The 13,670-nt window shown below is 39.7% G+C and overlaps 1 protein-coding gene across 1 annotated transcript in view; it reads right to left on the bottom strand.

Moving 5' to 3' along the window:
- The window catches only part of LOC136884171 (cytoplasmic dynein 2 intermediate chain 1), a 278,007-nt gene that overhangs the window by 236,746 nt on the left and 27,591 nt on the right, over positions 1-13,670 (bottom strand). Inside the window, exon 3 of the mRNA XM_067156209.2 lies at positions 2,500-2,897. Coding sequence (XP_067012310.2) covers positions 2,500-2,897 — 398 coding nt within the window. The remainder of the gene's footprint in view (positions 1-2,499; positions 2,898-13,670) is intronic.

A 13,670-nucleotide genomic window follows, 5' to 3' on the forward strand; every position in this document is an offset into this window, starting at 1 on the left:
TACTTCAGGCTGAAAAAAAAATGAATTCAACTACTTACATAATCTCATCAAGGCTGAAGTACGCTCTGCGTTTGCAACTTATTCGGAGTAATCCAACACAAGCTTTTCAGATATGAGAAAATTTCAAAAATTACTTCAACTCGCTTGAAGGCTCTGTGCCATGGCGATTGCCAACAGTTCGTCATGGAAGAATAAACCGAACAAAGAATTATTATTATGAATGAATCATACAATAAATATTTATTCACCGATCTCTAATTTATTTATTTTTTGCTTTATGTCGCACCGACACAGACAGGTCTTACGGCGACGATGGGATAGGGAAGGCCTAGAAGTGGGAAGGAAGCGGCCGTGGCCTTAGTTAAGGTACAGCCCCAGTATTTGCCTGGTGCAAAAATGGGAAACCATGGAAAATCATCTTCAGCGCTGCCGACAGTGGGATTCGAACCCACTATCTCCCGGATGCAAGCTCACAGCTGCGCGACTCTAACTGCATGGCCAACTCACCCAGTGATCTCTAATTCGACAGGATAATTTGTATTTGTAATTTGTCTAGGACTTAATTTATTATTATGTACGGCTCTATAGCTAAATGGTTAGCGTGCTGGCCATTGTCACAGGGGTCCCGGGTTTGATTCCCGACAGAGTCGGGAATTTTAACCATCATTGGTTAATTTCATTGACACGGGGACTGGGTATATGTGCCTTCATCATAATTTCATCCTCATCATGACGCGGAGGTCGCCTACGGGTGTCAAATCAAAAGACCTGCACCTGGCAGGCTGAACTTGTCCTCGTACACCCCCGGCACTAAAAGCCATAGGCCATTTAATCTATTATTATTATTATTATTATTATTATTATTATTATTATTATTATTATTGGGATAGTAATCATAACTACAATTGTGGACTGTTTTCAACAGCTGTATGCCTATTAAAACTAGTATATTCATTTCCTACTTTGTACCATGCCTCGTGCCACATTTTGCTGATTTCTATAGTTAATTGAACATATGTCATACAGATTCTCATGCACGCGCAATTAACATTTCTTCCACATCGCTGAATGAAACTGCTTCTATACACACTTCACATCGCCAGATGTGTGCTAGAGCAGAAAACTGTGCTCAGCGTGAAGAGCGCTGTCACCAGATTCTACATCACAATGACGTCAGCCGTGACATGAATGTAGTGTGATCATTTTACATTTCATGCAGTCTGGAAAAGGCATAGCACATCTTTCTTGACGGGTTTGACTGCGTCACGATACGCGCAAACTTACGTGAAGTGACAGTAGTGTGTTTCCGCCTTCATTCTCCTAGCAATGGCTCCAGGCGTTGTGCAAGCGACAGTAATACTATTGCTGTGTTAACGGAAAGTGTTATAGATTCGGAGAATTCTGATGGAGGTTATGATAACAATGAAGAAGTCATCTGAAGTGAGAGTGATATTTCATCTGATATGAGTGACAGTGAAATTGTACCTAAGGCCCCGCATGCTAAACCAAAGGAGTGACTGGGTGTGGGTTAGTAATAGACAGGGGTATGAGGAGAACTGAGACAAATATTTAGATAATTCTGTATCGGAGTTGTCTGTATTCTTGTAGGTTATAGACCACATTATGCGGGAAACAAACACTTACGCTATGGAACACGGACTCACATGGAAACAGTCAGTCAAAAGTAGTTTGACTCTAATGAGGATGAAACTAAGGCCTACTTTGTCCTCTGCATTCTGATGTCCCAGGTTTGTAAGCCTCGCATCCAATTATATTGGAACAAAGACAAATGTATTGAGACCCCAATTTTTCACGAGACAATGGCTCTACATATACTCGAATGTTTCAAGATTTACCACACAAAATCTTCATTCTAACACTACTTTTGAGTACAATTATTATTCTCAATGCTCCACTGAGGACTACGCATGAAAATTCTGGTTGCTGTTCAATTTATGACATTTATTTCAGAGTGGAGCACCATAGTTCTGACTCATGTTGAGGACGATTTAAATCGGATTTCTAAACGAGCGCGGTGCTGTGGGCTAATAACTCGCACATCTTAAATCCACCTATTAAAGAAACTGAAATGAAACGAAACCGGATGGATACCTTGATGACGAACTTTGGCCCGAAACAGAAAACGTAGAGGAGGAGGCTCTTGAAGCAGGGAAGACTTGGAAGGAAATTAAAGCATTGGCAAGTCGATGACCACAATGGAGACATTTCACGGATGCCCTATGTTCCAGTGGAAACGAGAGAAATTAAGTCAAGTAAGTCTAAACTAGTGTGCAGGACCATTAAACCTCAAGTGATTGGGTTAAGTACAGCATAATACTACAGGACCTGAGCTGGATGAAAAGTGACAGAGAGATAGAATAAAAGAAGCTCTATCTGGGTAAGATGATGACGTGGGGAAATAGAACTTCATATGGACATACTCCCTGATTCCTTGTAAGGATTAGGACTGAGAAAGAAAACTATTACATGCCCTCTTACTTCAAAGTCATCCTCATAGTCGTAATCGTCCTCCCCTGCATTGCCAGCCCCCACTGATGAGCCAAACACATCTGAAGGGTCGTCACCATGATCCAAGGGTTTGTGTATTGTTGGTTTGGGAGTTTGTTTCGCCACCTCTGCGGGAGCCTTCACTATCTTCACTTCGCGAGGACTGAGGGTCCGCGTTCTGGTTCGGTCTCTCCTTGGTTTCTGCTGCTGAACCTCTGATGCTCTCGAATGATGTGGTTCTCGCTTCTCCTCAGAAGGTTTCTTTCTCCTCCCATCAACATCGCCATGAGTGGTGCTTTCTCTCTGAGACACTTTTGATGTCGAAGACTGCACCATTGTCTTCTTACTGGGTGTCTCAGGCAGAGCTTTCGACAACCTCTCTGAAGTTGCTGAAACAAATGAGAGAAAAAGAAGATAATATTTTATCGTGGAGTTTGAACTCTGTTCCAAACTCTCAGTTCCTTTATATCCTGGGAACTTTCTTAATGCTTTTTATAAATAGAGTGAAATATAATGCAACACATTTTATTTCTCGGACAACTTTGGTTTTTAAAAAAATTTGGAATTTTGTTTGGGACATCTTTGAATATTCTCGCTTCGTCTCGTAGAGTTTCATTCATTTCCGATAGGTGGCAGCAAAGGTAAGCTTCAAAACGGCACCTGTAATGGAGATGCGTACCAAACAGAGAGCAGTTATTGAGTTTCTTTTGGTGGAAAACCAAGGGATCACAGATATTCCCAGGTGCTTGCAGAATGTCTATGGAGATCTGGCAGTGGACAGAAGCACAGCGAGCCTTCTCCACGACAACACAAGTCTGCGCACCTGACAGGAGCTCACAAAACTTCAGTGTACTGTTCTTCCTCATCCACCCTAGAACCTGGATCTCGCGCATTCTGACTTCCGTCTGTTTGGCCCACTCCACAGGAAGCACTACGTGGATGAGGGGGAAGTTATCGATGCAGCACAACATTGGCTTCAACATCGAGCAGTGCAGGCATACAGGCCCTCACATTACGGCCGTAGCAATGAACGGAGATTATAGGTTACTGTAGCAAATGTGTTGCATTATATATTGAACTCCCTTTGTGGTTTTATTCTCAGGTCACTATACAACTTAAGTCTTTAAAAATTATCCTGTATATTGCTCTTAAATCCTTCACATTACACTTCAATGACTGGAAGAAAAGTTAAAAGTTTCAACCGCACCATATCGTTTGCCTGTTCTGAAGTCTTCACATTCCTAGTGAACTCTTGTATCTATTGTGAACTGTTAATCTTTCCCATCGTGTGTTGTTACCACTACGCAATCTTTCCTTATTTCAGCAGATGGCATCTCATGCGTTAGCATAGGTCAAAAGCATTTGTTTTCTGCCCCGTCTTGTTGGGTTATCTTTCTGGTTGGTTGTGTGGGGAGTTTTGACCTGAGAAGATGGAAGCATTGGATTTCCAAGTCGCCTTTGTGGCGTATAAAAGATATTTTAACAGATTTAAGATGTCTTTATGCATATCTCCACCATTCGAGAATGTTAATTGCCTATGTAATTGAGGTATTTATTTTTCTTTAATCTCTCTTGGTTTTATTGTTCCTTCGTTCTGTGCTCATGATGGTTTGGTTAGAAAGGCTTCCCTCATTACATGTGTTTCTAATTTATTTGTAGGTTAACTTTGCTTTTACACGCTTCTTTCGGTATTTTCCTTTACCGATCCGCTATGTTTGTTTAGAGAACAGAAGGTGACACGGATTCGCGCGCGCACGTGTGTGTGTGTGTGTGTGTGTGTGTGTGTGTGTGTGTGTGTGTGTGTGTGTGTGTGTGTGTATGAGATTGTTTGCTGTGTGCCGTCTCAGACCTTTCACTCATCTCGCTTCTTTAACATACTGCTTGAGCTCATGTTCTATTATTTTATCGCGTGTTCTGTATATTTCATGTCCTCTACATTTGCGTGGTATGAATACAAACTAACAATGCAATCGGCCAGTTTATATGCGTTTTGGTGTTGGAGACACTCCTTCTCTCTAAGATGGACCACTTGCTGGTTCGTACTGACTGAGCTCAAGAGTGGTCGTTTTATTCTGTTATGTGCTGTGTGTTGATCTTCTTACACGTCCCTTTATTCGGTGGCCTGACCTCTATGGTCTCTGTGTGAGCGTGGGTGGTGTTGACCCTTCGATCCGTGATACCTTTTGTGTCTAATTTATTTACTTATTGTTTGTTTCACATTGCCGTCATTGGCTTTCTTTACCTATTTTCTAGTTTTATTCTTTGCGGGATGCCTTTCCATTTCATCTTAGTTGTTTGGCGTGAAACCATGGTAACCTCCCCTTTTCTCTTTTCTCTTTGCTTTAATTTTATGAGCTCGGTGCACCCTTCCCTCTTCTCCTGTTTTAAGCTCCTTTACTCAATGATCTTGTTTTCTCGGGGGACGTGGATTTTTATTGTGGAGAGCGTTATGTCTTACCTTATGAACTACAAGGGAGAATGTTATGATAACGTGTTGTTACTCCCTAAACTTATGGTTGTTTAGACCTGATGTGCATAAAAGAAATACTTTGTACCCACCTGAGTTTAATGATGGTAGATGCCAAGCCCTTGAACCTAACTTTTCATCACGTCTTTTACCAAGTTAAGCGAGAGTGAAGTGAGTCTTGTGTATTTTGATTATGGGCCACGTATGATTTGATTTGTGGCTCCCTTGTTTCGCCTATGCAAACTTTTTTTGATTTTCTCTTCATAATAAATTTATGATCTTGCCCTTATATGTGTGTTAACTGTAAGACGCCCTGACCAAATCCACCGTCGTGTTCTTAGTGCCAGTTACTTGTGCTCTTTAAGCCCATACCCTTGTACAGAACAATACCTCTCTTGCTCACAATCCTCAGTGCTGGAAAATTTTGTTTGTCATTTTCATGTTGTCCTTGGTGTATTGAAGTGTCTGAGTGTTAAACGAAAAGCACTTTCTTTGTCGGTTAGATTAGAAATCTTAGAAAGCACTCGCTGATTCCTCAGCCAAGGGCGTCCATACCCAGGGGCAGCCCCCCCTATAGCTCTCACGTGTTTTCCTTTCAAGAAAATGATTTAAAAGTCAGTATTACGTAAAAGCGGTAGTACCGTCCACCACCAACAGGCAGCGGATACCGTGGGTTATTCTACCGCAGAATACAAATCGTCATTTGTCTTCCAAAATATTAAAATAACTATGTACCCCCAGGTCTGGGCCCCCCTCTAGAAACTGTTATATGGGCACCCATGCTGCCAACTTTTAGAAATAAAAAAAATAGGAAGATTTTCAAATTCTTAAAGTTAAAATCTTAAACTAAGACAACATTAAAACGGTTACAAGAAAATGTAACAAACACGAAACAAGATGCATAACAGCTTCATTTATTAAACTGTAACATGAACGGAAATTCAATTTTATAGGTATCTTTGAACGCTTGGAGATAACATTTGTTATGTTTTGTGGCCATATTGCGAAGAGAAAAAACCAGAAACTGTCAACGACACAGCTCTCTGAAAAACATTCAACTCATTAAAATTACGAACTAAGAATGAACACAAATGCAATGAAAAATGCTAAACTACCGCATACAAAACAGATCAAACCATCTCATACATTATTAACATATGACTTTGATAGGGAGAAAAGCACAGAACCGCAAGACAAAACACACAATAAAAAACTCAATCTATCGGTCAGATTAACAGAGTCGCTACTGCTCGCTGGCCTCTCTTACTTGTAGGACAATAGCCATCCCAAATTCCCAGCTGTAAAACACACTTGATGCTGTAGTGAACGGCAAACATGATACACATAGACGACGGACGATACACTCGCCAATAAACCATTAAATATGTAACCTTTATTATAGCGGTTACACTAAAACAAAACATTAAACACAGTAAAGGAAGGTAAGTGCCATTACATAGTACCCAAAAAACTTCACACACAGTTGAACATCAGCTGGAACTATGAGGATCTCCGCCGACAACAACATACGTAAATATCAGTAGGGCCAACTAGTGGACAATAAACCAGGAAGGTGGAAGGAGCTAGGACCTACCGAGGGCATGGACATGGCTTAGATTGCAGATTCCGAAATAACCAACCGTGATCCTTAAATTTAAAAAATATTATTTACAAACGGATTTTAGAAATACATTCCGAACAAAGTCCGCCAACTTGCAACTTACAAACTATATGCTCTGTGATACACATAACTTAGAGGTTCTTTGATAATACCTTCCTACAAGTTCAAAATTTCAAATCAACTATACATCTAGTTACGAATCCAGTTGTACAATGCAATTTACAGTGAAGTAAACGTACTCTCCAAAACTCTAGCGTACATCAAGTGACACTGAACTACCAGAGGCAAACCGCAAGGTAAATATATTAAACTACAATCTACATATTTGGTGAAACAATAAACGGGAATGCCTCGAAAACAAACAGGCAAGCCCAGCTGAAAAGCTAAGGCGTCATAAATAATTAATTTGGCGAATCTAGGTTAGGCTAGGGCAGACTCCTATACGAAATAGCAACCGAACATTACGGAAATTTTAGCCGGAATGGAATTCAAGCGTGCTTACCCAAAGGTGGCCCGTCCCGGTAGCGAGGCATCGCACACGACGTAAAACTTCAGACAGACCAAGACAGACTAAGGCAGACCAGGCCAAGACAAGACGACAAAATGCTGCCTCGCACTCTATATAAGGGTAAACCCTGGCCTTGGAGTAGCCAATCAGAATGTATGAGTCCGCCTATCCCCACCTAGGTTCACCAATCACAATTCCTACTACAGTCGCAAACTTTAAATAAGTTTCTCGAATACGCACGTTCGCAAATCTTCCATTTCCAGAATAGTTAGAAAATGCCTTCTAGAACACATAACCAACAAAAGGCAACACACCCTGTTCAAATATTCATGTAACAATTTTCTAGATACTTCCAGTAAGTACAGAACTGAAATCTACTATTTACAAATACATATGTTACAAATATTACACTGCATTGTACAGGTTAGGTAGTTACAAATAAAACATATTACCACACCTTACAAATAAAGTCTTCAATAAACATTTTCCACTTCCACTACATTGTTCACCCGTGACAAAATAAATACGCTTGAAAATGAGATTGCGTAAATTACACAAGCACACAATAATTTATCTTTGGGGAAGAGTATTGACCATACTGGAGTTATATTGGTCAAAAATAGGAAGAAGTAAAAATAAATCGCGAAATCGGAAGACAAGTTAAAAAATGGAAAGTTTCCGGGTAAATCAGCAGGGCTGGCAAGTATGCATTAGATATCCCATTGTCAACAATACAACACTGATTCAATTACTACAACTGTGTCAGTGGCAGGGTGCAAGAGAGGAAATGAAAATGCAGTGTTTTGGAGAAAGGTTCAGTTGAATGGCTTCGGAAGTCCTGGAGCTCAATAATTCCTATAAGAAGACGCATCCTTCAAGAAAAGGAGCGCAAAATTGCAAGCAAATACTCAACTACGATTTATGGGGTTTCTTCTATAAGAATTGAACTACAATTTATTAACTTCATGTTTATCCATATTGACTTATTAAAATTCACAGAATTTTTTTCTTTTTATTAGAAAATAGATCTTGTTCTGCCTATCCATTAAATTAAAATTTCAACTCTAATTAAAATATCAAATAGTACACATTTTTAAACCTTCCTCAGCAACAAAATAATATACACATGTGCATAGATGAGTCTAAAAGTTCACACCGAAAACAAAACCATTTTCATGTAATTTTACTGCTATTCAACTGGACCTCACATTACATGCTCTATGTTCACTGACCAGAACATTTTAAAATTGACATAATAACATGGAACATTATAACTACTCCTACCACTACTCTTACTATTACTTTCCTTTACACAATATACTATAAATTGGTTGAGCGCCAGTTGCTGTAATAAACAACAAAATTCGGAGGGCATGCCTCTTATCTCAACTATCTCAAGGCGTGAGGTGATAGAGGTCGGATAGGATAGATGAAAGTGAGGAGCCTGGCACAAGTAAGTGAAAGCAATGCCAGGACTCAGCTGAAGGGCCCGTGGTCGCCAACTCACAGGGGGGGGGGTGTACGAATAGGAACTGTCCCGACATTTGCTTTGGAATGCAAAAGGGAAACCACCAAAAAAAAATTCTCAGGTCAGCTGACGGTGGGGTTCGAACCCAATCGCCTGCCGAGTGCAGAGCTTGGCTCCTTAGACGTAGCATGTTAATACGAGCAGTTACTCCGCTCTGTGATACTATTACTGAAATATAATATAAAATTGTTGATCCAAGAACTGGTATTATCAAAATCATTTAAATTTGGGGAAAAAATAATTTATCTGAGGAAGGGGTAACAATTCTGCATGAGATTCATCATTACTACTTCGTCTCGCACTTTCTTGTATCGCCACTTAGATATTCTCCATCTTCATTATCAAAATATAGCTCTACAGAGTCACTATTTATGAGGAAACATTCAATTTCTTCGTCAACAAGAGATGAATGTGTAATATAACTATTTATAATAGTTTATTTAAATCCGCCTTGATCAATACACTAATTAAATGAAAGAAACATTATTAATTAAACCATACATGTTTCGGGAAATCTCAACCATTCCCTTCATCCGTGGTTAGATCAAACAATAACACAATATGACACAATCTTTTGTTTTACAATTTGAAGGAGTATTGTGTCCCAATACATCATATCAAAGAGTAAAAAGAACTTATGAAATATTATAAAAATGATCAATACATACAATTTTGGTTGAACTGAATGAGAACACTTTGATCTAACCACTGATGAAGGGAATGGTTGAGATTTCCCAAAACATGTATGGTGTAATTAATAATGTTTCTTTCATTTAATGAGTGTATTGATCAAGGCGGATTTAAATAAACTATTATAAATAGTTATATTACACATTCAGACCAGTCAATACGGACCAAACACAATATTAACCTATCATGGTTAAGTTTATTAACAGCAACAAGAGATGAATGTAAACTTCAAGACGCCATGATGGCTACACGTTAGTGGAAAAGATGTTCCACTCCAACGAAGCTAAAATAAAACCCAATCACTTTCAAAACACGTGAAATGGAGTGGTATATCTGCCGTACAGAAGTTCTTTGAGCATTTCCACAGAATCTCAAAGCATGACACTATATCACGATCGTTTGTGAGATCGGTGAAGTACACACTGCACTGCACCAAAATGTATATATACGGGTTTGGTGGACGAGGCACGGAATTCAATAACGTATATACATGGGTTTGGCAGTGAATGGGTTAACGTAACATTTAATTATAAAACATCACTAAATCTAATAAAGAATGTCATATGATATGAAAATTGGTGTTGTATAGTATTAATGTAGTGTTTCTCTCATGATTTTTAAACAATCATTGAAGTTGACATGACCTGCATTAGAAACTTAAAACTTCACTAAACATGTTGTTGTTTGAGTCACCAGTCCATAGACTGGTGTGATGCAGCCCTCCATGTCACCCTATCCTGAGCTAGCCTTTTCATTTCTATGTACCTATTGCATCCCACATCTGCATGTCATATTCATATCTTGGTCTACACCTACCATTCTTACCACCTACACTTCCCCCAAAAACCAATAGAACAAGTCCTAGGTGTCTTAAGATGTGTCCTATCATTCTATCACTTCTTCTCGTCAAATTTAGCCAAATCGATCTCCTCTCACCAATTCGAATCAGTATCTCTTCATTCACGATTCGATCTATCCATCTCACCTTCAGCATTCTTCTGTAACACCACATTTCAAAAGCTTCTATTTCCTTTCTTTCTGAGCTAGTTATCGCCCATGTTTCACATCCTTACAATGCCACGCTCCACACGAAAGTCTTCAAAAACATCTTTCTAATTCCTATATCAATGTTTGAAGTGAGCAAATTTCTTTTCTCAAGAAAGCTCTTCCTTGCTTGTGCTAGCCTGCATCTTATATCCCTCCCTATTTCTGCCATCGTTAGTTATTTTACTACCAAAGTAACAATAATCGTCCACTTCCTTTAAGACTTCATTTCCTAATTTAATATTTCCTGTATCAACTGCCTTCGTTTGACTGCACTCCATTACTTTTGTTTTGGACTTATTTATTTTCATCTTGTATTCCTTACCCAAGACTTCGTCCATATCATTCAGCAGCTTCTCGAGGTCCTCTGCAGTCTCAGATAAAATAACAATATCATCGGCAAATCTCAAGGTTTTCATTTCCTCTCCTTGGATTGTGATTCCCTTTCCAAATTCCTCTTTGATTTCCTTTACTGCCTGTTCTATGTAAACACTGAAGAGAAGGGGGGACAAACTGCAGCCTTGCCTCACTCCTTTCTGGATTGCTGCTTCTTTTTCAAAGCCCTCGATTCTTATCACTGCAGACTGATTTTTATGCAGATTGTAGATAATTCTTCGTTCTCGGTATCTGATACCAATTACCTTCAGAATCCTGAATAGCTTGATCCAATCAACATTATCAAATGCTTTTTCTAGATCTATGAATGCCATGTATGTGGGCTTGTCCTTCTTGATTCAATCCTCTAAGATCAGACGTAAAGTCAGGATTGCTTCACGTGTTCCTACATTTCTTCTGAAGCCAAACTGATCTTCTCCCAACTCAGCTTCAACTAGTTTTTCCATTCTTCTGTAAATAATACGTGTTAAAATTTTGCAGGCATGAGATACTAAACTAATGGTGCAGTAGTTTTCACACCTGTCAGCACTGGCTTTCTTGGGAATAGGTATAACAACATTCTGCCGAAAATCGGATGGGACTTCTCCTGTCTCGTACATCTTACACACTAAATGGAATAACCTTGCCATGCTGGTTTCTCCTAAGGCAGTCAGTAATTCAGAGGGAATGTCATCAATTCCAGGTGCCTTGTTCCTATTTAGGTCACTCACAGCTCTGTCAAACTCTGACCTCAAAATTGCGTCTCCCATTTCATCAGCATCAACAGCCTCTTCTTGTTTCAGAACCAAATTATCTACATCTTTACCTTGATACAACTGTTGGATATGTTCCTGCAATCTTTCTGCTTTGTCTTCTTTCCACAGAAGTGGCTTTCCATCTGAGCTCTTAATATTCATTCACCTAGATTTCCTTTCTCCAAAGGATTCCTTGATTTTTCTGAATGCAGCATCGACCTTTCCTAGGACCATACAACCTTCGACATACTTGCACTTCTCCTTCAGCCATTCTTCCTTACCTACCTTGCACTTTCTATCCACTTGATTCTTTAATCGCCTGTATTCTTTTCTGCTCTCTTTATTTCTAGCATTCTTGTATTTTCGTCGTTCATCAATCAGGTCTAGTACCTCCTGAGTTATCCACTGATTCCTAGTTGATCTTTTCTTCCTTCCTAACATTTCTTCAGCAGCCCTACTGACTTCATTTTTCATGACTCTCCACTCTTCCTCTATTGCGTTTCCTTCAGCCTTTTCATTTAGTCCTTTTGCAACATGTTCCTTGAAACAATCCCTCATGCTCATTTCTTTCAACTTGTCTATATCCCATCTTTTTGCATTCTTTCCTTTCTTCAATTTCTTCAACTTCAGGTGGCATTTCATGACCAACAAGTTGTGGTCAGAGTCCACGTCTGCTACTGGGAAAGTTTGCAATCCAACACCTGGTTTCTGAATCTCTCCCGAATCATAATGAAGTCTATTTGATACCTTCCCGTGTCTCCAGGTCTCGTCCACGTATACAGCCGTCGTTTGTGGTGTTTGAACCAAGTATTGGCAAGGACTAAATTATGATCGGTGCAGAATTCTACCAGCCAACTTCCTCTTTCGTTCCTTTGTCCCAATCCGAATTCTCCTACTGTATTACCTTTTCTTCCTTGGCCTACCACTGCATTCCAGTCTCCCATCACAATTAGATTCTTGTCACCTTCAACATATTGTATTAAATCTTCTATCTCTTCATATATTGTTTCAATTTCTTCATCATCCGCTGAACTAGTAGGCATATAGACCTGCACTATTGTGGTGGGCATTGGTTTGGTGTCTATCTTGACAACAATAATTCTTTCACTATGCTGGTTGTAGTAGCTTACCCCCTACCCTGTTTTCTTATTCATTATTAAACCAACTCCTGCATTACCCCTGTTTGATTTTGTGTTGATGATTCGGTAGTTGCCTGACTCAAAATCCTGTTCTTCCTGCCAACGTACTTCACTTATACCAACTACATCTAACTTTAGTCTATCCATCTCTCTTTTCAGATTCCCTAACCTACCACAACGATTCAAACTTCTAACATTCCACGCTCCGATTCGCAGAATGTCAGTATCCATCTTCCTGATGATCGCCCCCTCTCGTGTAGTCCCCACCCGGAGATCCGAATGGGGGACTAGTTTACCTCCGGAATATTTTACCCGGGAGGAAGCCATCATCAGTACATCAATCATACAGAGAAAGCTGCATGTCCTCGGGAGTTAGTTACGGCTGTAGTTTCCCGTTGTTTTCAGCCGTGTAGCAGTAGCAACACAGCTAAGCCAAGTTGAGTGTTATTACAAGGCCATATCAGTCAATCATCTAGACTGCCGCCCTTGCAACTTCTGAAAGGCTGCTACCCTCCACTCTTTCGATGAACCATTCGTTAGTCTGGTCTCTCAACAGATACCCATCCAATATGGTTGCACCTGCGGCTCAGCTATCTGCTTCATTGGGACACACAAGCCTCCCCACCGCGGCAAGGTCACGTGGTTCGCAGGGGAGGAAAAAACATATGATTAATTAAAATACAATGTTCTTAAACTTGAAAATGTTCATAGCGTTCTTGCGGTCCACATTAAAACTTTTTATCTGAGTTGATGAAACATTATGTAAATATACAGGTGAGTATACAGGTAGTATTTTCATCGGTGTGGATTGTTGGTCTAGAGATGTGCACTCCTCAGTTCTTATGCTACTTAATTGCATTAATGTATCATAACATATTATCTAATATTAACATAACTATAAATATAAAACATGCTAGATCTAGTAAAGAATGTAACACGAACAATGGAGTTGTAGTGTTTAATCATCGAAGTGCACGAAGTGCTCCCGAACAGCATACACCGATAAGCTAGCAGCGGCAATAATTGACATGTCCA

This window comes from Anabrus simplex, chromosome 12 (genome assembly GCF_040414725.1).
Source record: "Anabrus simplex isolate iqAnaSimp1 chromosome 12, ASM4041472v1, whole genome shotgun sequence".
Taxonomy (NCBI): domain Eukaryota; kingdom Metazoa; phylum Arthropoda; class Insecta; order Orthoptera; family Tettigoniidae; genus Anabrus; species Anabrus simplex.